Source organism: Jaculus jaculus, chromosome 11 (assembly GCF_020740685.1).
Source record: "Jaculus jaculus isolate mJacJac1 chromosome 11, mJacJac1.mat.Y.cur, whole genome shotgun sequence".
NCBI lineage: Eukaryota > Metazoa > Chordata > Mammalia > Rodentia > Dipodidae > Jaculus > Jaculus jaculus.
This window is the reverse complement of record NC_059112.1, coordinates 110,939,436-110,956,341: the sequence shown is the minus strand read 5'-3', so window position 1 is coordinate 110,956,341 and position 16,906 is coordinate 110,939,436. Positions and strand designations below refer to the sequence as shown.

The 16,906-nt window shown below is 54.9% G+C and overlaps 2 protein-coding genes across 6 annotated transcripts; both read left to right on the top strand.

The window, feature by feature from the left end:
* Window positions 1–578: 578 nt before the first annotated feature.
* On the top strand, window positions 579–12,152 carry E4f1 (E4F transcription factor 1). Of its 4 annotated transcripts, none has more exons than XM_012947436.2 (14): window positions 579–735; window positions 4,375–4,526; window positions 6,304–6,415; window positions 8,673–8,866; window positions 8,955–9,075; window positions 9,241–9,393; window positions 9,496–9,665; window positions 10,020–10,229; window positions 10,388–10,493; window positions 10,617–10,834; window positions 11,023–11,221; window positions 11,295–11,437; window positions 11,507–11,569; window positions 11,651–12,152. In XM_012947436.2, exons 1-14 carry the CDS (start codon window positions 579–581, stop codon window positions 12,005–12,007), a joined length of 2,355 nt encoding a protein of 784 aa, XP_012802890.1. In that variant the 3' UTR covers window positions 12,008–12,152. The 4 variants fall into 4 exon arrangements, with proteins under 4 accessions (XP_012802890.1, XP_004652247.1, XP_012802891.1 ...); XM_004652190.2 differs by having other exon boundaries at window positions 10,385–10,493; XM_012947437.2 differs by having other exon boundaries at window positions 10,385–10,493; window positions 11,295–11,385; window positions 11,651–11,669.
* On the top strand, window positions 12,153–15,447 carry Dnase1l2 (deoxyribonuclease 1 like 2). 2 transcript variants are annotated; one of them, XM_045161734.1, is made up of 7 exons: window positions 12,153–13,002; window positions 13,149–13,318; window positions 13,409–13,497; window positions 13,586–13,669; window positions 13,750–14,044; window positions 14,128–14,379; window positions 14,702–15,447. In XM_045161734.1, exons 2-7 carry the CDS (start codon window positions 13,175–13,177, stop codon window positions 14,753–14,755), a joined length of 918 nt encoding a protein of 305 aa, XP_045017669.1. In that variant the 5' UTR covers window positions 12,153–13,002; window positions 13,149–13,174; the 3' UTR covers window positions 14,756–15,447. The 2 variants fall into 2 exon arrangements, with proteins under 2 accessions (XP_045017669.1, XP_004652049.1); XM_004651992.2 differs by having other exon boundaries at window positions 12,153–13,318; window positions 13,750–13,850; window positions 13,932–14,044.
* The last annotated feature ends 1,459 nt before the right edge of the window (window positions 15,448–16,906 follow it).

The window sequence follows — 16,906 nt, the reverse complement described above, 5'->3', positions numbered from 1 at the left end:
GCTTTGCAAAGGTACACATGAGCTATCTCCGAATGATGCTCTTTTCTCGTGACCGGAGGGTAATCATCAGGTGGATTCTAACACTCTAGGGAGAGGAGCGGTGGGCACTGGACCCCTGGTCCGTACTAGGGTTCTATGCTGGTGGAGGCCTTTTGGAGTTGCGGTTCTGGCGAGACCATCGATCATCGCACCCCTAGTCCAAGCCTAGGGCTCTAGGCGACCTCACGAAAGAGCGCTGGTCTCTCCACTCCTCAGACTGTCAAATCCGGGTGCAATCCACGGACCCGGGACACGCCCCATGCCGCTCCCCCGCAGCGCTGTTCGGTCTAAGCGCACAAGCCGGGCTGCGACAGGCCACGCCCACCTCAGCGGACCCGCCCCAGACCCGCCTGTCAATCTACTCTAGGTGGCCACGCCCCTCCTCTGCGGCTCGAGGCCACACCTCCCAGTTGCTCTTTTCCGCTCGTCAGACTCTGCCTGGCTCCGCCCCTCGCCGTTCCTTCACGCAGGTCTCAGGGCGGCCTGTTGTTATGACGACACGGTCGTAAATCCGCCATCTTCCTGCGGCGCGTTGCGACATGGAGGGCGCGATGGCAGTGCGGGTGACGGCCGCTCTTACGGCAGAAGCCCGGACCGAAGCCGGGCATGAAGCGGGCGAGGGCGAGGTCGCGGCGGCGGCGGCGGCCTTGGCCCCCGGCGGCTTCCTCGGCCTCCCGGCGCCCTTCAGTGAGGAAGGTAACGGGGCTACAGGAGCCCAGGGCGGCCGGGATGCGGGGCGGTTCGGTCCAGGCTGGCGGGAAGTCGGGCTGCGGCGCACGGCCGTCCCGGCTCCGCTCCCGGGTTCGCGAGCGTCTGCACGCCTTCTTCACGCTTACGGGCCGCCCGCATGCACGCTCGCAGCTGCTCGCGGGGCGCGCGCATCTCGGCCTTCTCCGGTGGTCCCGGGCCGTCGCCGCTGGCCGTGGCTCTGGCGCTGGCCAGCTCCCTGTGATCAGCCGGGCCCCGAGCCTGCCGGGCCCTGGGGCGGGGCTGGGGCCTGGGGGCGGGGCCTCAGGGCTTGCCGAATGGGCCTAGGGTCGTGCCGTCCGCCTTTACCCAGAGGAATGCTATTATTATACGTGTATATATTTATTTGAGAGGGAGAAAGAAGCAGAGAAGAGAATGGGTGCACCGGAACCGCCAGCCACTGTAAACGAACTCCAGATGCATGCGCCCTCTTGTGCAACTGGCTTAAGTGGGTCTTGGGAGAGTCGAACCGGGATCTTTTGGCTTTGCAGGCAAATACCTTAACCGCTAAGCCATCTCTCCAGCCCCTATTATTATTTTTATGGTGGCTTCACTTTTTTTCTTTTTCTTTTTTTTTTTTTTTTGGTTTTTCGAGGTAGGGTCTCAGTATAGCCCAGGCTGACCTGGAATTCACTATGGACTCTCAGGGTGGCCTCAAACTCACGGCAGTCTTCCTACCTCTGCCTCCCGAGTGCTGGGATTAAAGGCGTGCGCCACCACGCCCGGCTTTTGGCTTCTATTTAAGGTTTTTTTTTTTCTTTATTGGGAAGGCTGCTGTTGTTACTTTTCAGTTTCATAAAGACAGAGGAGATTTAAGGTTGTTAGTCAGGTCACGAGGACCAGATGTAGCTCCTCAATTCAGCCATTTATATCTCATACGAGGTTAAGAAGAATTAACAGCACATTTGTGTGTGCCTAGGACAGTGCCCAGACAGGCTGAGAGTTCATTATCTAGGTACTGATAGGTCCCCCTCCCCACTGAAGTGGGGATTTCTCTCTAGCCCAGGCTGACCTCGAAGTCACAGCGATCCTCCTACCTCTGCCTCCAAATGCTGGGATTAAAGGTGTGTGCCATCACACCCGGCTTTATTTTATTTTATTTTATTTTATTTGAGAGAGAGAGAGGGAGGAAGGGGCAGAGTGAATGGGCACGCCAGGGCCTCCAACACTGTAAACAAATTCCAGACACATACGCCACCTGTGAATCTTGGTTAGCTAAATTGAACCTGGGTCCTTAGGCTTTGGAGGCAAGCACCTTAACTGGCTAAGCCATCTCTCCAGAAGGTGGCTTAGGTCTCTTTTCTTAGCTGGTCCCACGAGGTTATAGGTTGGATCAGACAGGAAGTAGGTTAGTTAGTGATTTTGAAGTACTTTTTGTCCCCACTGGATTCATGGTGTCAGTGCAAGTTTGTTTTCCCCTTGGAGTGGGACAGTACCAATTTGATAGGAGTCCCTTTAGGAGTTGAGCGTGCCCTTTTCTGAGTCAGGGGCCCTTTCAGCAGTAATACCTTGGTACTGAGTCAGACTATCAGTGAATTGGGTGGGAGAATAAGAGGGTGGTGGGCAATGTCAGTGCTATGAGCCATGTAGAGAGGACTGCCTGCCCTCTGTCAGGTGGCCTGGTGAGTCATAGCTTGGGTTTGCCTTTTTATTTGTCATTAATTTGTCACTGACATGGCTTCTCCAGGTTTGACCTGGATATGAGACTGTGAGTTGGTGGGAACTGGCAGACCTTTAAAAATTTTTATTTGTATCTATTTGTGCACTTGTGTGTGTGTGTGAGTGTGCCAGGGTCTCTTGCCAAACCCATGTGACACTTTGCATCTGTCTTTTAAAAAATACTTTTATTTTTTAAGCCGGGTATGGTGGTGCACGCCTTTAATCCCAGCACTCGGGAGGCAGTGGTAGGATTGCCATGAGTTCAAGGCCACCCTGAGACTCCATAGTAAATTCTAGGTCAGCCTGGGCTAGAGTGAGACCCTACCTCAAAAAACCAACAAAAAAAAAGAAAGAAAAATTTATTTATTTATTTGAGAGAGAGAGAATGGACACACTGCAAATGAACTACAGTTGCATACACCACTTTGTACATCTGGCTTACATGGGTCCTGGGGAATTGAACTTGGGTCCTTTGGCTTCACAGGCAATCTACTTAATCACTAAGTCATCTCTCCAGCCCTGCATCTGTCTTTTCATGTGGGTGCTGGGGGAAGTGAATCCAAGATGGAAGGCTTTGCAAGCAAGTACCTTTAACCTTTGAGCCATCTTCCTAGCCCCTCACAGTCTTTTACGGGAGCCAAACATCTAGATAGATCCTTAGGTTTGGCTAGGTGGCAAGCCAGTTTTTCGGGATGGAAGTAGTCATTTATTTCCTCAGAGTGGTGGCACAGTTTGGTGATGTTCTCCGGTGGCCATCACACAGTAGGGAAGTGTCAGTGAACAGGAAGTGTCGCCTGTGGGTATTGGGATGGTGATAGTGAAGAGTCCAGGGACAGTGGTCCAGAGGCCAGGAGTTTGTTTGCAGTAGCTGGAAGCCCTGGTGTGCCCCTTCTCTCTCAAATAAATAAAAAGTAAATAAAAATTAAAAAAGAAAAAAGATTGAGCTGGGTGTGGTAGCGCACACCTTTAATCCCAACACTTGGGAGGCAGAGGTAGGAAGATCACCGTGAGTTTGAGGCCACCCTGAGACTACATAGTGAATTCCTGGTGAGCCTGGGCTAGAGTGAGATGCTACCTTGAAAAACCAAAAAAAAAAAAAAAAGAAAGAAAAAAAAAGAAAAAGAAAAAGAAAAAAAGAAAAAGCCAGGTGTGGTAGTGCACGCCTTTAATCCCAGCACTCAGGAGGCAGAGGTAGGAGGATTGCCATGAGTTTGAGGCTACCCTGAGACTATATAGTAAATTCCAGATCAGCTTGGGCTAGAGTGAGACCCTACCTCAAGAAAAGATTGGTCACAGGTGGATTAGGAAGCTCCTGTTGTGCTCTAGGTAGGTGTGCACAGTCATTCAGCTTTACCTTTACAGCTGAGGAAGCACCTTAGAGATGGTCACTGAGATGCCTGCCCGAGGGCATGTTCAACCTCATTTGACCCCTAGCTGTCTTTCTGTGTGCCTATGAGAGTGTGACGCTGAGGAGCAAACCCAGGGGCCTTGGGCATGTTAGGCAAGTGTTCCACCACTGAGCTGCATCTGTAGCCTCCCCAGGGTCTAAAGGACTGGTCCTCTGCTTTCTCCAGAGTGGCTTGGATGAGTCCCTCTGCATCTGAGTTCCTTCTGTGGCTCTCCCCGTCACTGGAATGGGGGCTTTGGATATGACACACTTGTAGGATAAATGTGTGCTCAGGATCACCCACTGCTGGTCTCCCTGGGGTGGACTTTGCTTCTGTAGGCGTCCAGAAGATGGTAGCTATATCCTGGGGTTCCCTAGCTCTCGATATCCTCCCAACATGTTCTCATGTTCTCAGCAGTGTCTGTGAGTGCTGGGGCAGGAGCTCTGGTAATACTACCCTTGGGTGGGTCTTATCTGGGGCTGGAAGGGAAGCTGATGGGACCCTGGTTCCCCCAGACCTCCCGACAGCAGGCTTATTGCAGATGAAGATGACGTGCACAGATGTGGCCGCTGCCAGGCGGAGTTCACTTCCTTGGAGGACTTCGTTCAGCACAAGATTCAGAAGGCCTGCCAGCGTACCCCACAGGAGGCTCTGCCCCCCACCCCTGCTGCCACTGCAGGGCTGGGCCAGGAGGTGAGCCCTGCCCTCTGTCACCACATGTGCTCCTGTAGATGAGCTCACTTGCCAGGTGGAGGAAGGGCACCCACAACAACCATTGTTGCTGGTTATTCGTGACGCGAGGGCATCAGGGGGTAGACATCTGGCTGTGGGTGAAGGAGGACCACATTGTGCCACTAGGAGTCTGTGATACTCTGGGGTTCCCTAGATGGCCTGGGGTGATTCATATTTATCAGCCTGCAGTGATGGGAACTGGGGCTCCTCCTTTCTTGGATCTGAGGGTCTCTTAGCTCAGCTCTATCTATCTATTTGCTTAATTTATTTTTATTTACTAGAGACAGAGAGGAAAGTGGGGTGGGGGGGAGAAAGAGAAAGAATGGGCGTGCCAGGGCCTCTAGCCACTGCAAATGAACTCCAGACGCATGTGCCACCGTGTACATCTGGCTTACATGGGACCTGGAGAATTAAATTTGGGTCCTTGGGCTTCACAGGCATACACCCTAACCACTAAGCCATCTCTCTGGCCCTATCTACTTATTTTTTAAATATTTTAATTATATATTTGGAAGAGAAGTTTATTTGGTGAGAGAAAGAGAGGAAAAGGCAGATAGAGGGAATAAAGGGTATTCAAAGGACTTCAGCCATTGCAACGGAGCTCGAGATGCATGTACCACCTTGTGCATCTGGTTTATGTGGGTCCTGGGGAATCAAACTTGGGTCCTTAGCCTTTGCAGGCATCTTAACTGCTAAGCTATCTCTCCAGCCTCCCTCCCCCCATTTTTTTTTTTTTTTTTTTTTTAGGTTTGGTTTTTTGAGGTAGGGTCTTGTTCTAGCCCAGGCTGACCTGAAATTCACTATGTAGTCTCAGGGTGGTCTTGATCTCACAGCCATCCTCCACCTCTGCCTCTCCAGTGCTGGGATTAAAGGTGTGCAATACCATGACTGACTGCCTTTTTTTCTGTTTTTATGGAGGTAGGGTCTCACTCTAGCCCAGGCTGGCCTAGAACTCACAGTGATCTTCCTACTTGGAATTAAGAAGGAAGGGGAAAAAGGGGGGGGGGGAGAAGAAGGGGGGGTCAGGCTAGGTAGTAGTACAGACCTATAATCCCAGTTAATGGGGGAGGCTGAGGCAGGAGGATTGCAAGTTCAAGGCCAGCTTGGGCTAAAGTGTGAATTTAAGGCCAGCCTGAACAACTTAGTCTCAAAGTGAGAAGTGAAAAGAGGCTGGAGATGTAACTCAGTAGTAGAGTACTTGCCTAGCATGCATGATGCCCTGTGTTTCGTCTTTAGTGTTGTCACCCCAAAAGAGAAGGGAACCTCAAGGACTAGTCGGTGGCTTCAGGCTACCAGTGGGGAGTGGTCCAGAAGAGATTGCAACTGGTTTGGCTCCCCCTGACCCTGTGTTCTCTGTCTGCCCCCTCCTTGCTGGGGCCTCCCCTCTGACCACCAGCCTGGGGTTGTAGGTGTGAATACTGCACCTTGACTCCTGCAGTCCGCCTAGCTTCCCACCAGGAGTACTTCTTTGAAGTGCTCTGTGTCCAGGCTATGGAGACCGGAGGTGTTAAGAGTGGTGGGGCTGACCCCCACCCTGGGACCCTGCTGGGAGTTGGACTTAGTCATGGTCCTTGGGTGGTGGGGTGAAGCGAACCCCTTCCATAGCCATCCTGTAGGACATGGACTTGGCTTGTGCACCCCAGGTCCCTCCATACCATGTCACTAAGAGACTCAGGCTCTTCTCTTGAAATTCTGGTCATACAGATGTGTCCTCTTTGCCTTCCAACCCCATCTGTAGGTGGTGCCCACAGCAGTGGAGGCTGGTCCAGAGGAGCCCATCACTGTGGCCCACATTGTGGTGGAGGCTGCCTCTCTGGCAGCAGACATCAGCCATGCTCCGGACCTTGTTGGTAAGCCTGCTGTCCACCAGTGGCTGTCAGCTCAGAGAAATCAGTGATCTGATGCAGTCTATAGTCAGGGCTGGGAGGTCTCTGCTGCCACACCTTCCACTCTCCAAAGAATGGGGCCTGGCCATAGCCGGACTGAAGTGTGAACCCTCCCCTGGGAAGGCCCTATAAGAAGGGGACAGTAGTTGCTAGACTCTTCCAGGAAGGGGAGCCAGGACATTTCTCACTGCCCTGGAACATTTGCCGGCATAAGGTCTTTCACCGTGCCCTGTCACGAGCTTGTCGGTCTCGTGTGTGCTTTCCCAAGCTATCTCTGTGCTGCTCTTCCTAGCGTCCTCCCCATGGCTCTAATGCCTCTCTTGTTCCTGCCTCCTGCCCCCAGTCAGCACCCTCTGGTAGATCTCTAAATGTCCCTCTTGGTCCAGCGATTGTCTTTGGAGGGTCAGTGTAGAGTGGCCTGAGTGCCCCTGCTGTTGTAGCTGGCCGTGACTTGTTGCTTGACCTCGGCCTTCACTCCCTAGTGCTTGCTTACATTGGCTCAAGGATTCCTGTCCTGATTCTCACCAGGCTTTTATGAGCATTCAATGCCAAGCCTCTTTGATGACTGTTTTGAAATTTAAGTGTCATATTACTAACGTGCAGTAGTATATGAGGTATTGAAAGGTCTGGGTTGGGTGAAATGCACGTTAATTAAAGACTGCTGAGTGTGCAGGGGGACATTCAGAGGGCACCCGGGGCCTGAGCAGACGGAGGGAGCCAGGGGCTGAGTGGCTGGGTATGCAGATGCCAGGGGAGGGCAACAGGACCCAGTATGGTGGGCATGAGGAAGGAAATGATCATTGCTGGTGAGGGCCCAAGGCAGGCGGGAGAATGGGCAGCTAGACCCGAGGTGGAGTGGGGCAATAGGTAGAACTTGGCCCTGGAAAGTTGTGGATTTCAGTTGGGGCAGGAAGAGGGAGGAGCTGTGGGGGAGGCCAGCCTTGGGCTTGGGCGGGCGCCTTTGAGCAGTTGCCCTCAAAGGGAGGAAGCTGGGACACCTGTCCTGGTCTTCACCACCCTTCCTATTATTCCTGCAAGGAAGTCAGCTCAGGAATGTCTACGTGGGGGTGTGGTCCTGCTCTTTCCTGTGCACACTTTGGTTTCTAGGGTGGGTGGTGATGGTTGGGAAACAAGTTCCCTCCCATCAGGTGTGTGTCCAGGTTCTGCCAGCCAGGCCCTTTCCCACTCACATGGCCTCCAAGCCTCTGCCTATCACAGTAGCCCCTGCCTGTACTTCAGGGCCTCTCTGCTCTGTCTCTACCCCTTGCAGGCTTCCTGGCTGGCTGGATCCATGGCCACTAGCAGTCCTGCTGGCCCGGGGTGAAGCAAAGGCAGAGAGGGTGGTGGGCATTGCTGGGCTTCACCCTCAGGGGCAGGGCTTCATCAGCAGGGCTGCTTGGAGGGGTTGGGCACCCCTCTAGGCCCTGCTGCCTCTGCACTAGACACAAACTCATTTCCTTTGGGCTAATGTATTTGTGTCCTTCTGTCTGTCCTCTGGGAAGATCCTTTTGGGGTGTTGAGCTGGCCTGGGTGAGAGATGCCCTTAACTGTTTCTGACTCATGATGCTTTCATTCTGTTTTGAGAGAATGGCTTGTCAAAACAAGACGCCAGCCGGAGTGGAGATGATTTCTAAGAAGTGGATTCACAGCTATAGTTCCCACTCGTCACTTTTATGAGTAGAAAATATGAAGTGTGTTTACAGCATAGCTTTGCACATTGTCAGATTTCCTCAGCATTTGTGAGAAGTGCAAAAACCTGCCTTCCATTTCTCAGGCCATCCCATCCATGCCCTCCCAGGCCTGGTATTCTCAGTTTGTCCTGGGCAGTGCTCTGTCTGTCCACCCACCAGCAGCCCAGCTAGCTGACAGTCCCTGGAACTGTCTCCTTTTTATATTGGTGGGAATGAGGTAGTGAGCAGGAAAGGTGTCGGGAGTTAGTCTGGCTTGTCAGCTGTCTCCTTGCCTCTGTACCCTGTTGCCAGGACCCAAGTGTCCTCTTGACTTAGAGAATAAGGTAGGTTTCCACACTGAGCTCCAAGAGTTGTAGCTGGCATTTCCACCCTGTCAGGATGCCTCTTAGGGCTTCTCTCAGTGCAGGTTCGATACCAGGTCCCAGGCCCTAAGGCTGGAGGACTTTCATGGTCCCCAGTGGTCATCCTTGAAGGGATCCTTGGACAGGGCCTGTGGTAAGTCTGAGGCCTATGTTGCACTGTCTCCTCAGGTAGTGGACACATCAAAGAGGTCATTGTGGCTGCTGAAGCAGAGCCAGGGGATGGTGAGATGGCAGAAGCCCCAGGCAGCCCTAACCATCAGGAGCTTGGGCTTGCTGGGGAGAGTGAGCAGGCCCAGGTTAAACTTCTGGTGAACAAGGAAGGTCGTTATGTGTGCATGCTGTGTCACAAGACCTTCAAAACGGTGAGCCCCTGGGGCTAAGAGCTGGCTGCATCCCCTGCCTGCTGCTGCCCCTGGAGGTGCCCTGAGCTTTGCCACCTCTCTCCCACAGGGTAGCATCCTTAAGGCCCACATGGTCACTCACAGTAGCCGCAAAGACCATGAGTGCAAGCTCTGCGGGGCCTCCTTTCGGACCAAGGGCTCGCTTATCCGCCACCACCGGCGGCACACAGGTGAGCATCCTGGGGCCCAGGGGCCAGAACCATATAGCAACCTGCTGACTGCCCCACCCCTGCCTTGTTTTCCTGGCTCCTAGGTGAAGAGATGGGGCTCCATGCCTACTTTCCCTTCATCACAGGTCATTGTCCCTCACCTGGGGCTGACTCTTTTTTCAATAGATGAGCGCCCTTATAAGTGTGCCAAGTGTGGAAAGAGCTTCCGGGAGTCAGGCGCCCTAACCCGGCATCTCAAATCTCTCACCCCGTGCACAGAAAAACTCCGCTTCAGCATGAGCAAGGATGCAGTTGTGGGCAAAGAGCCCATGCCCACAGGTCAGCATGGTGGGGAGGCTTCCTGGGCTGCTGATCCTTGGCTGCCAGCCTGGGCACCACAATAGGGGCCTCTTCAAGCACTCACTCAGCTCTGCCTTTAAGGATCCAGTGCCTCCACTGTGGGGACAGTTACAGCATCGTCTGTGACAGGCGAGCCCATGGAGACATCACCCGTGATTCATCTGGTGACAGATGCTAAGGGCACAGTCATCCACGAAGTCCATGTCCAGATGCAGGAGCTGCCCCTGGGCATGAAAGCCCTGGCTCCAGAGGTAGGGGCTGGGCTGCCCTCTGCCCACACAGTGCCAGGCTGTGTTTAGGCACTGGCTCCAGTAAGACCAGTACAGACTTGAACCTGTCCCTGGGGACTAGTCTGCTTGCAAAGAGAACTCCTTAGGAAATGGCATGTCGCAGAGCAGGGATGGGATGAGGGAGAGTGGGCTGGGCCCATGGAGACGGGCTGGGCTTCACCTAGGGAAGTCTAAGGCAGTTGACAATTACTGTGGGTGTGAACAGTCCCCTGGTGCCCTGGGCCTGTCATGGGTCTGCCCTGTTGGGTGGTTGAGGGCAGGTGCCTTGTGCTGGGCTGCCTGACCAGTGTCCCTCTCTCTACCTCCCATATGTAGCCACCAGGCCCTGAGGAGCTTCCCTGTTCCAGTGAGGGCAGCCGGGAGAACTTGCTGCATCAGGCCATGCAGAATTCTGGCATTGTCCTTGAGCGGGTCACTGGGGAAGAAGGGGCTTTGGAGCCAGGCCCTTCCTCTGAATCTAGTCCCCAGGCCCTGGGAGACGGACCTCCAGAACTGCCCCTGATAAAGGTGGAGCAGATGGAGACAGTAGGTGCCCATCGCATTGCTTTCAGCTGTGCCTTTCTCCACTGGTCTCTTGATTGTCTTCCCTTGGGCCGGGAGGGGGATAGCTGAGTCTTGTCTTGGGCGCTCTCAGGGCACAGCCTGCAGCAGGTGCTGGAGGCCTGCCTGTGGTCTCCCAGCAGGTGACCAGTGAGGCCTCAGCTGTGCCCAGGACCCACCCTTGCCCTCAGTGCAGCGAGACTTTCCCGACAGCAGCTACCCTTGAGGCCCATAAGCGAGGCCATGAAGGTGAGCGCCAGGAGGGTGGGTAGGTTCATGGCGGTGGGGGTCCTGTAAGTGGCCTGTGGCATGCAGCTGGAGGCCATTGGGCTGCGCGTGGTGGGCCTGGCCTGACACGACATGTGGCCCCAGGGCCGAGGCCGTTCCCCTGCACACAGTGTGGCAAGGCCTTCCTCAAGGCCTACCTGCTCAAGAAGCACCAGGAGGTGCACGTGCACGAGCGCCGCTTCCGCTGTGGCGACTGCGGGAAGCTCTACAAGACCATCGCCCACGTGCGCGGCCACCGGCGTGTCCACTCAGATGAGCGGCCATTCCCTTGTCCCCAGTGTGGCAAGCGCTACAAGACTAAGGTGGGCCTGTGGTCCTGGAACCCTAGTGCCTGACCCCATCCTCTGCTCCTCAGCTAAGGGTGCGGGCTGTGCCTGTGTCCCCTGCCCTACCCTCCCTGTAGCCCTGTCGGCCAGTCTGCTCCCTCATCCAGAGCCAGCAGTATGTGGGGGAGCTGAGACATGTGGCTGAGGTCAGGCTGTCTCCACAGAATGCCCAGCAAGTGCACTTCCGGACACACCTGGAGGAGAAGCCGCACGTGTGCCAGTTTTGCAGCCGAGGCTTCCGGGAGAAGGGCTCGCTGGTGCGGCACGTGCGGCACCATACGGGCGAGAAGCCCTTCAAGTGCTACAAGTGCGGCCGAGGCTTCGCTGAGCATGGCACGCTGAACCGGCACCTGCGCACCAAAGGTCTGGGCCGCAAGTGGCAGGAGGGGGCGAGGGCTGGGATCCCCTGGCCCTGACTGAGCTGCTGTGTCAGCAGGGGGCTGCCTGCTGGAGGTGGAGGAGTTGCTTGTGTCTGAGGAGAGTCCCTCGATGGCTGCCACTGTGCTTTCAGAAGACCCCCATACTGTGCTGGTGGAGTTCTCATCTGTGGTGGCTGACACCCAAGAGTACATCATCGAGGTGGGTGCGGGCTCGTGGGGTGAGAATGGACCTGGACTGGCCCAGGTTGACCTCTGACTGTCTGCCCAGGCCACTGCAGATGACACAGAGACCAGCGAAGCCACAGAAATCATTGAAGGCACCCAGACGGAGGTGAGGGTCTGGGAGAAGTTTGGGGGGGGCTACCTGGGTGCTGAGCAGCCCCTTTAGGCTGAGCTCTGGTCCCTGCTGCAGGTGGACAGCCACATCATGAAGGTGGTGCAGCAGATAGTGCACCAGGCCAGTACCGGACACCAGATCATTGTGCAGAACGTGACCATGGACCAGGAGGCAGCACTGGGCCCAGAGGCTGCTGCTGCCGACACCATCACCATTGCCACTCCTGAGAGCCTGACAGAACAGGTGGCCATGACGTTGGCTTCAGCTATCAGCGAGGGCACCGTGCTGGCAGCCCGTGCAGGCACAAACAGTACTGAGCAGGCCACTGTGACAATGGTGTCATCGGAGGACATAGAAATCCTTGAGCATGGAGGCGAGCTAGTCATTGCCTCACCTGAAGGCCAGCTGGAGGTGCAGACAGTCATCGTATAACGTGGAGGCCTGTGGGGTCCCGGCTGGGCTGGGGCAGGGCAAGGGCAAGGACACTAAGTGCCTGCCTGGCCTGCACAGAAGACAGCTCAGAACTTCAGGTTTCCAAGGAAGATGGGAAGTGTGAATATGTTGAAGCGATTTTTTTTTTTTTTTTTTTTTTTGGTTTTACAATAAAACATGAAAACCTGCAGTTTGTGATGTTGAGGTAGAGGCAGCCTCCAGGGTTGATACCACTGCCTTTAATGGTGCCCCTGGCCACACCTGCCTGCTCATGCGGAAGGTGCCTGAAGGCGTGTGGGTGTCTGGCATGTTGATAGACAGCCTCTTACTGCTGCCCTGCCCAGCTGGAGCTGTGACCCTAGCTTCCCCAAGCCTGTCATGTTGTGGGAAGTGTTGCTTCTCAGCCTCCAACCCTGGGTCTGCCATGGGTTGAGGAACAGGTGGTGAGACCTAGGACACAGTGCAGCTGAGCAGCCTCAGCTTCGTGCCTTGGGATGGATAGGTATGGACACAGCAGGAGATGCCAGGCTAGGAGAAGGCTGGTATTTCCTGATTTGTCTGCCTGCTTCCCTGCGGGGATGGTGCGCTTGAGGAGGCAGATTCTGGGCCATCTAGTTTATGGGGAGGTGGAGACAAGAGTAGGCTGGGCCTAAAAGTGGCTTCCCTTCTCATACAACCTGCTGTTTGTGGAGGGGGGGCGGAGGGTGTTGCCAGAGGTTTGTCATGATTCTAGGTCTCTGGAGCTGCTCTGCCAAGTTCCTGCCCCTTGTCATCCTGGGTTTGAATGAAATGGGTGCCATGAATTCTGTCATCTACTCCACTGGAAGGGGCGGGACCCAGTGTAGTCCCTCCCTGGACCAGGGCCTCAAATACCTGTGGGTGCTTTGACATCAGTCACTGAGAGTATACAACTGCAGTTCATCTTGGGTTAAAATAGGTCCCCAGTTCCCACTGGCCCAGGACCCCTGAGCTACTGACACTTCATCCACTGTCCGGTAAGTCTTGGGGCTGGGCTGAGCTTCCAGTCTTTCAGAGGGAAGACATCATGGGCCAAGAGCCCAACACACTACCTTGGGAAGACGGGTGCCATACCTGGCCGGTTAGACTGATCAATCCAGGTCTCTGTGTTACTCTGGGGTAGGTCCCTCCCAGGCTTTCTGCTTTGCCATGGGTTGGCCCCAGGCCCTGATGGCTGTTCTCTGGGCCCTGGGCGCCGTGGGGGCCTCAGCACTGCGCATTGGAGCCTTCAACATCCAGAGCTTTGGTGACAGCAAAGTGTCAGACCCAGCCTGTGGCAGCATCATAGCACAGGTGAGGCCCGAATGCCGAGTGCCTGGGCGGGGCTGGGGCTGCGCTCCGGCGACAAGGCGGCTGCAGTGCACCTGCTCATTCCTCCCACAGATCCTGGCTGGCTACGACATCATGCTAGTGCAGGAGGTGCGTGATCCAGACCTGAGCGCGGTGTCCGCGCTGATGGAGCACGTTAACAGGTGCGGCAGGCTGGGTTTCTCGCCATGACCCTCAGCCGCTGTCACGGGGTGCAGCCCCTTAACCCAGGGCCGGTTCATCTCCCTGCAGCGTGTCCAAGCACAAGTACAGCTTTGTGAGCAGCAAGCCGCTGGGACGGGACCACTACAAGGAAATGTATCTGTTTGTGTACAGGTGAGGGGCGGGCAACCGGGCGGGGATGGGCCGGGGGCCAGGGGGCAGGCTTCGCAGTCCACCTGGGCCTCTGCTCCCAGGAAAGACACAGTGTCTGTTGTGGACACATACCAGTATCCAGACCCGGAAGATGCCTTCAGCCGGGAGCCTTTCGTGGTTAAGTTCTCAGCACCTAGCTCTGGTGAGTGTTTACCACCCTCCCTTTTAGGCCCACCCCCTTGCAGACCACACCCCTCCTTTACACTTAGCTCCGCCCCCACAGCTGCCAAGGAGCTGGTGCTCATTCCCCTGCACGCCGCGCCGCACCAGGCTGTGACAGAGATCGATGCGCTCTACGATGTGTACCTGGACGTGATAGACAAGTGGGGCACTGATGTAAGTGTCCCTCCTCATCCGCGTCCCACAGGCTGGCTCTGGGCCACTGAGAATGGCTCAGACCGGTTCCACCACGCCCACAGGACTTGCTTTTCCTGGGCGACTTCAATGCGGACTGCAGCTATGTTCGGGCCCAGGACTGGGCCTCCATCCGCCTGCGCAGCAGCGAGGTCTTTAAGTGGCTCATCCCCGACAGCGCTGACACCACGGTGGGCAACTCGGACTGTGCCTATGACCGCATCGTGGTGTGTGGCTCCCACCTGCGCAAAAGCCTGAAGCCCCAGTCGGCCTCCGTGCGCGACTTCCAGGAGGAATTTGGCCTGGATCAGGCCCAGGTGAGCGCGTGATGGGGCAGTGATGGGGCGCCTGAGGACCCCCAGCAATAGCAGCAGGGAGGGGCCAGTGAAATGCATCCCCTGTGAGGGTTCTACATTGCCCACCCACTCCAGCAAAGGATTTTGAAAGCAGGATTCCTAGAACTCCAACCCTCAGGAAGAGTTTGTTCACCTGTTCCTCCTTGTTGAGGGCAGTGTGAGGCCCACTGCACCACTACAGACAGCAGTGGCCAGATCCCCAGACCCTGCTGTGCGCTTCTCAGGTGGGGTGTTGGGTACACAGAAGGCCCAGCAGTGGGGCTCAGGCTCTCTCTTCTTCCAGGCTCTTGCCATCAGCGACCATTTTCCTGTGGAGGTGACTCTCAAGGCACACTGACAGCTGAGGCACGGGTATACTACCCACTGGCTGGCCACAAGGAATGTCTCCGTGATGATCAGTCTTGGTGGCGAGTCACCCACCATTGAGGTTGCGGGACAAGGTCAGCTGATGTGGATGAATAGCCAGACATAGGACTACTCAGTCTCCCCATCTGTAAGATGGGGCATCACCACCTACCTCAGTTGTTGTGAAGAGTACCAGTGAAGGCACCAGAGCAATGCCTGGTTTACAGCCGTGTGCTTTATTAATAAACAGGCTACTCTGGGGGAGGACTACACAGGTTGGCTGAAGCCTCTGACCTTTCTGACAACCCTGCTTCTCTGGGGTGCAAGCCTTGGTCTTGCTGCCTGTCTTGCCATGACTCTTAGGGAGATAGCCAAGCCCTGCCCTTCATGTCCTGGAGGAAATGGGCCACTATTACAGAAGCTCCCTGTTTTACATCCTTTGGGTAGTCTGCAAATTCTAGGGGTCTGACCCTGAGCTCAGCTTGGTGGTAACAGCTTCCCAGGCCCTGGTGGATTTCCTCACAGGCAGTGGTCCACCTGGCCTTCAGGCACTCGCCTAAATCCTAGGCCCTGTCTCACCCAGCCCTGTGTGGGCAGTCAGGGAGGCCCTGCGACTCCTCACAGGCAGTCTACTTCCCAGAGCTGTGTGCGCCCCTCGCTTGGAATACAGTACTTTCATAGTGCCTCAGTGTGCAGTTTCCTCCCAAGAAGCCTGGGCCAGGCAAAGACTTGGAGGATGATGGAGGGGAGGGGCACTTTGTGTTCAGGTGGACATCACCTTACGGGCAGGAAGGAATAAGCTCCTGTGGGCACCCAGGTTTCTGGTTTTTTAAACATCTGATCTTTGGCAGGATTTGAGAGTGGGTCTGAACCATATAAGGAGGAAAAGCCTTTTTTTTTTCAAGGGAGGGTCTTACGCCAGCCCAGGCTGACCTGGAACTCGCTCAGCCTGTAGTCCTAGGCTGGTCTCAAACTCAAAGTGATTCTCCTCCAGTCTCTGCTTCCCAAGTGCCAGGATTAAAGTGTGTGCTACCATGCCTGGCTAAGTGTCCAGTTCTTAAATCTTTCTAGGGTGGAGAGATGGTTTAGTGGTTAAAGGTACTTGCTTGCAAAGCCTTATGGCCTGTATTTAATTCTCCAGTACCCACATAAAGCCAGATGCACAAGGTGGCACATGCATCTGGAATTCGTTTGCAGAGGCTGGCAGCCCTGGCACACCAATACTCATTCTCTCTCCCTCAAATAAGTAAATTTAAAAAAATCTTTCTGAAGTAAAACACAAGACAATACCAGTATTTCATGCCATAGAATAAGCAATTCTGAGCTGTGGATATGGATCAGCAGGGACAGTGCTTGCCTAGCATTTATGAAGCCCTGTGTTTCATCCCTAGCACTTATTTCTGTGTGTTGGTACACACCCTTTTTAGATTTTGGTAGGGTTTCGCTCTAGGCCAGGCTGACCTGGAATTCACTATGTGGTTTCAGGGTGGCTTTGAAATCAAGGTAATCTTCCTACCTCTGCCTCCCCTCCTGAGTGCTGGGATTCAAGGTCATCCTCAGCAACACAGCAGGTCTGAGGCCAGTCTGGGCTAGGAAACCCTATCTCAAAACAGAAAGACAAACAGCAATGCTCCTCCATTCCTCAGGTTCTTTTTTTTTTTTTTTTTGAGCGCGACAGGCAGACAAAGAGGCAGAGAATGGGCGTGCCAGTGCCTCCAGCCACTGCAAGTGGGTACTGGGGAATCGAGCCTCAAACCGGGGTCCTTTGGCTTCAGAGGCAAGCGCTTAACCACTAAGCCATCTCTCCAGCCTCCTCAGGTTCCTCTGATTGGTCTCTACTCCCTTCATCTACATGACTAAGTGTGTGGTCCGAAGGTGTTTCTGTGGGTGGAGGTTCTGTGGTCTCTGGGGCCTAAGAATGCCTGACCTTACAGGTCCCAGGCAGGCAGGAGTAGTGAAGACCTGGGAAGGACAACTGGAGACTTCATTCACAATTGTGCTTTGGGCAGTGGACACTCAGCGTGACCCAGCGCAGCCTTCCTACCATTCATTTCCAAAATCTAGACACTTCCAAATGCAGAAAGGTGGCAATTATGGGCAGAGCCTTAGGGTATCAGAGACTTCAAGGAGTAGGACCTCCTGA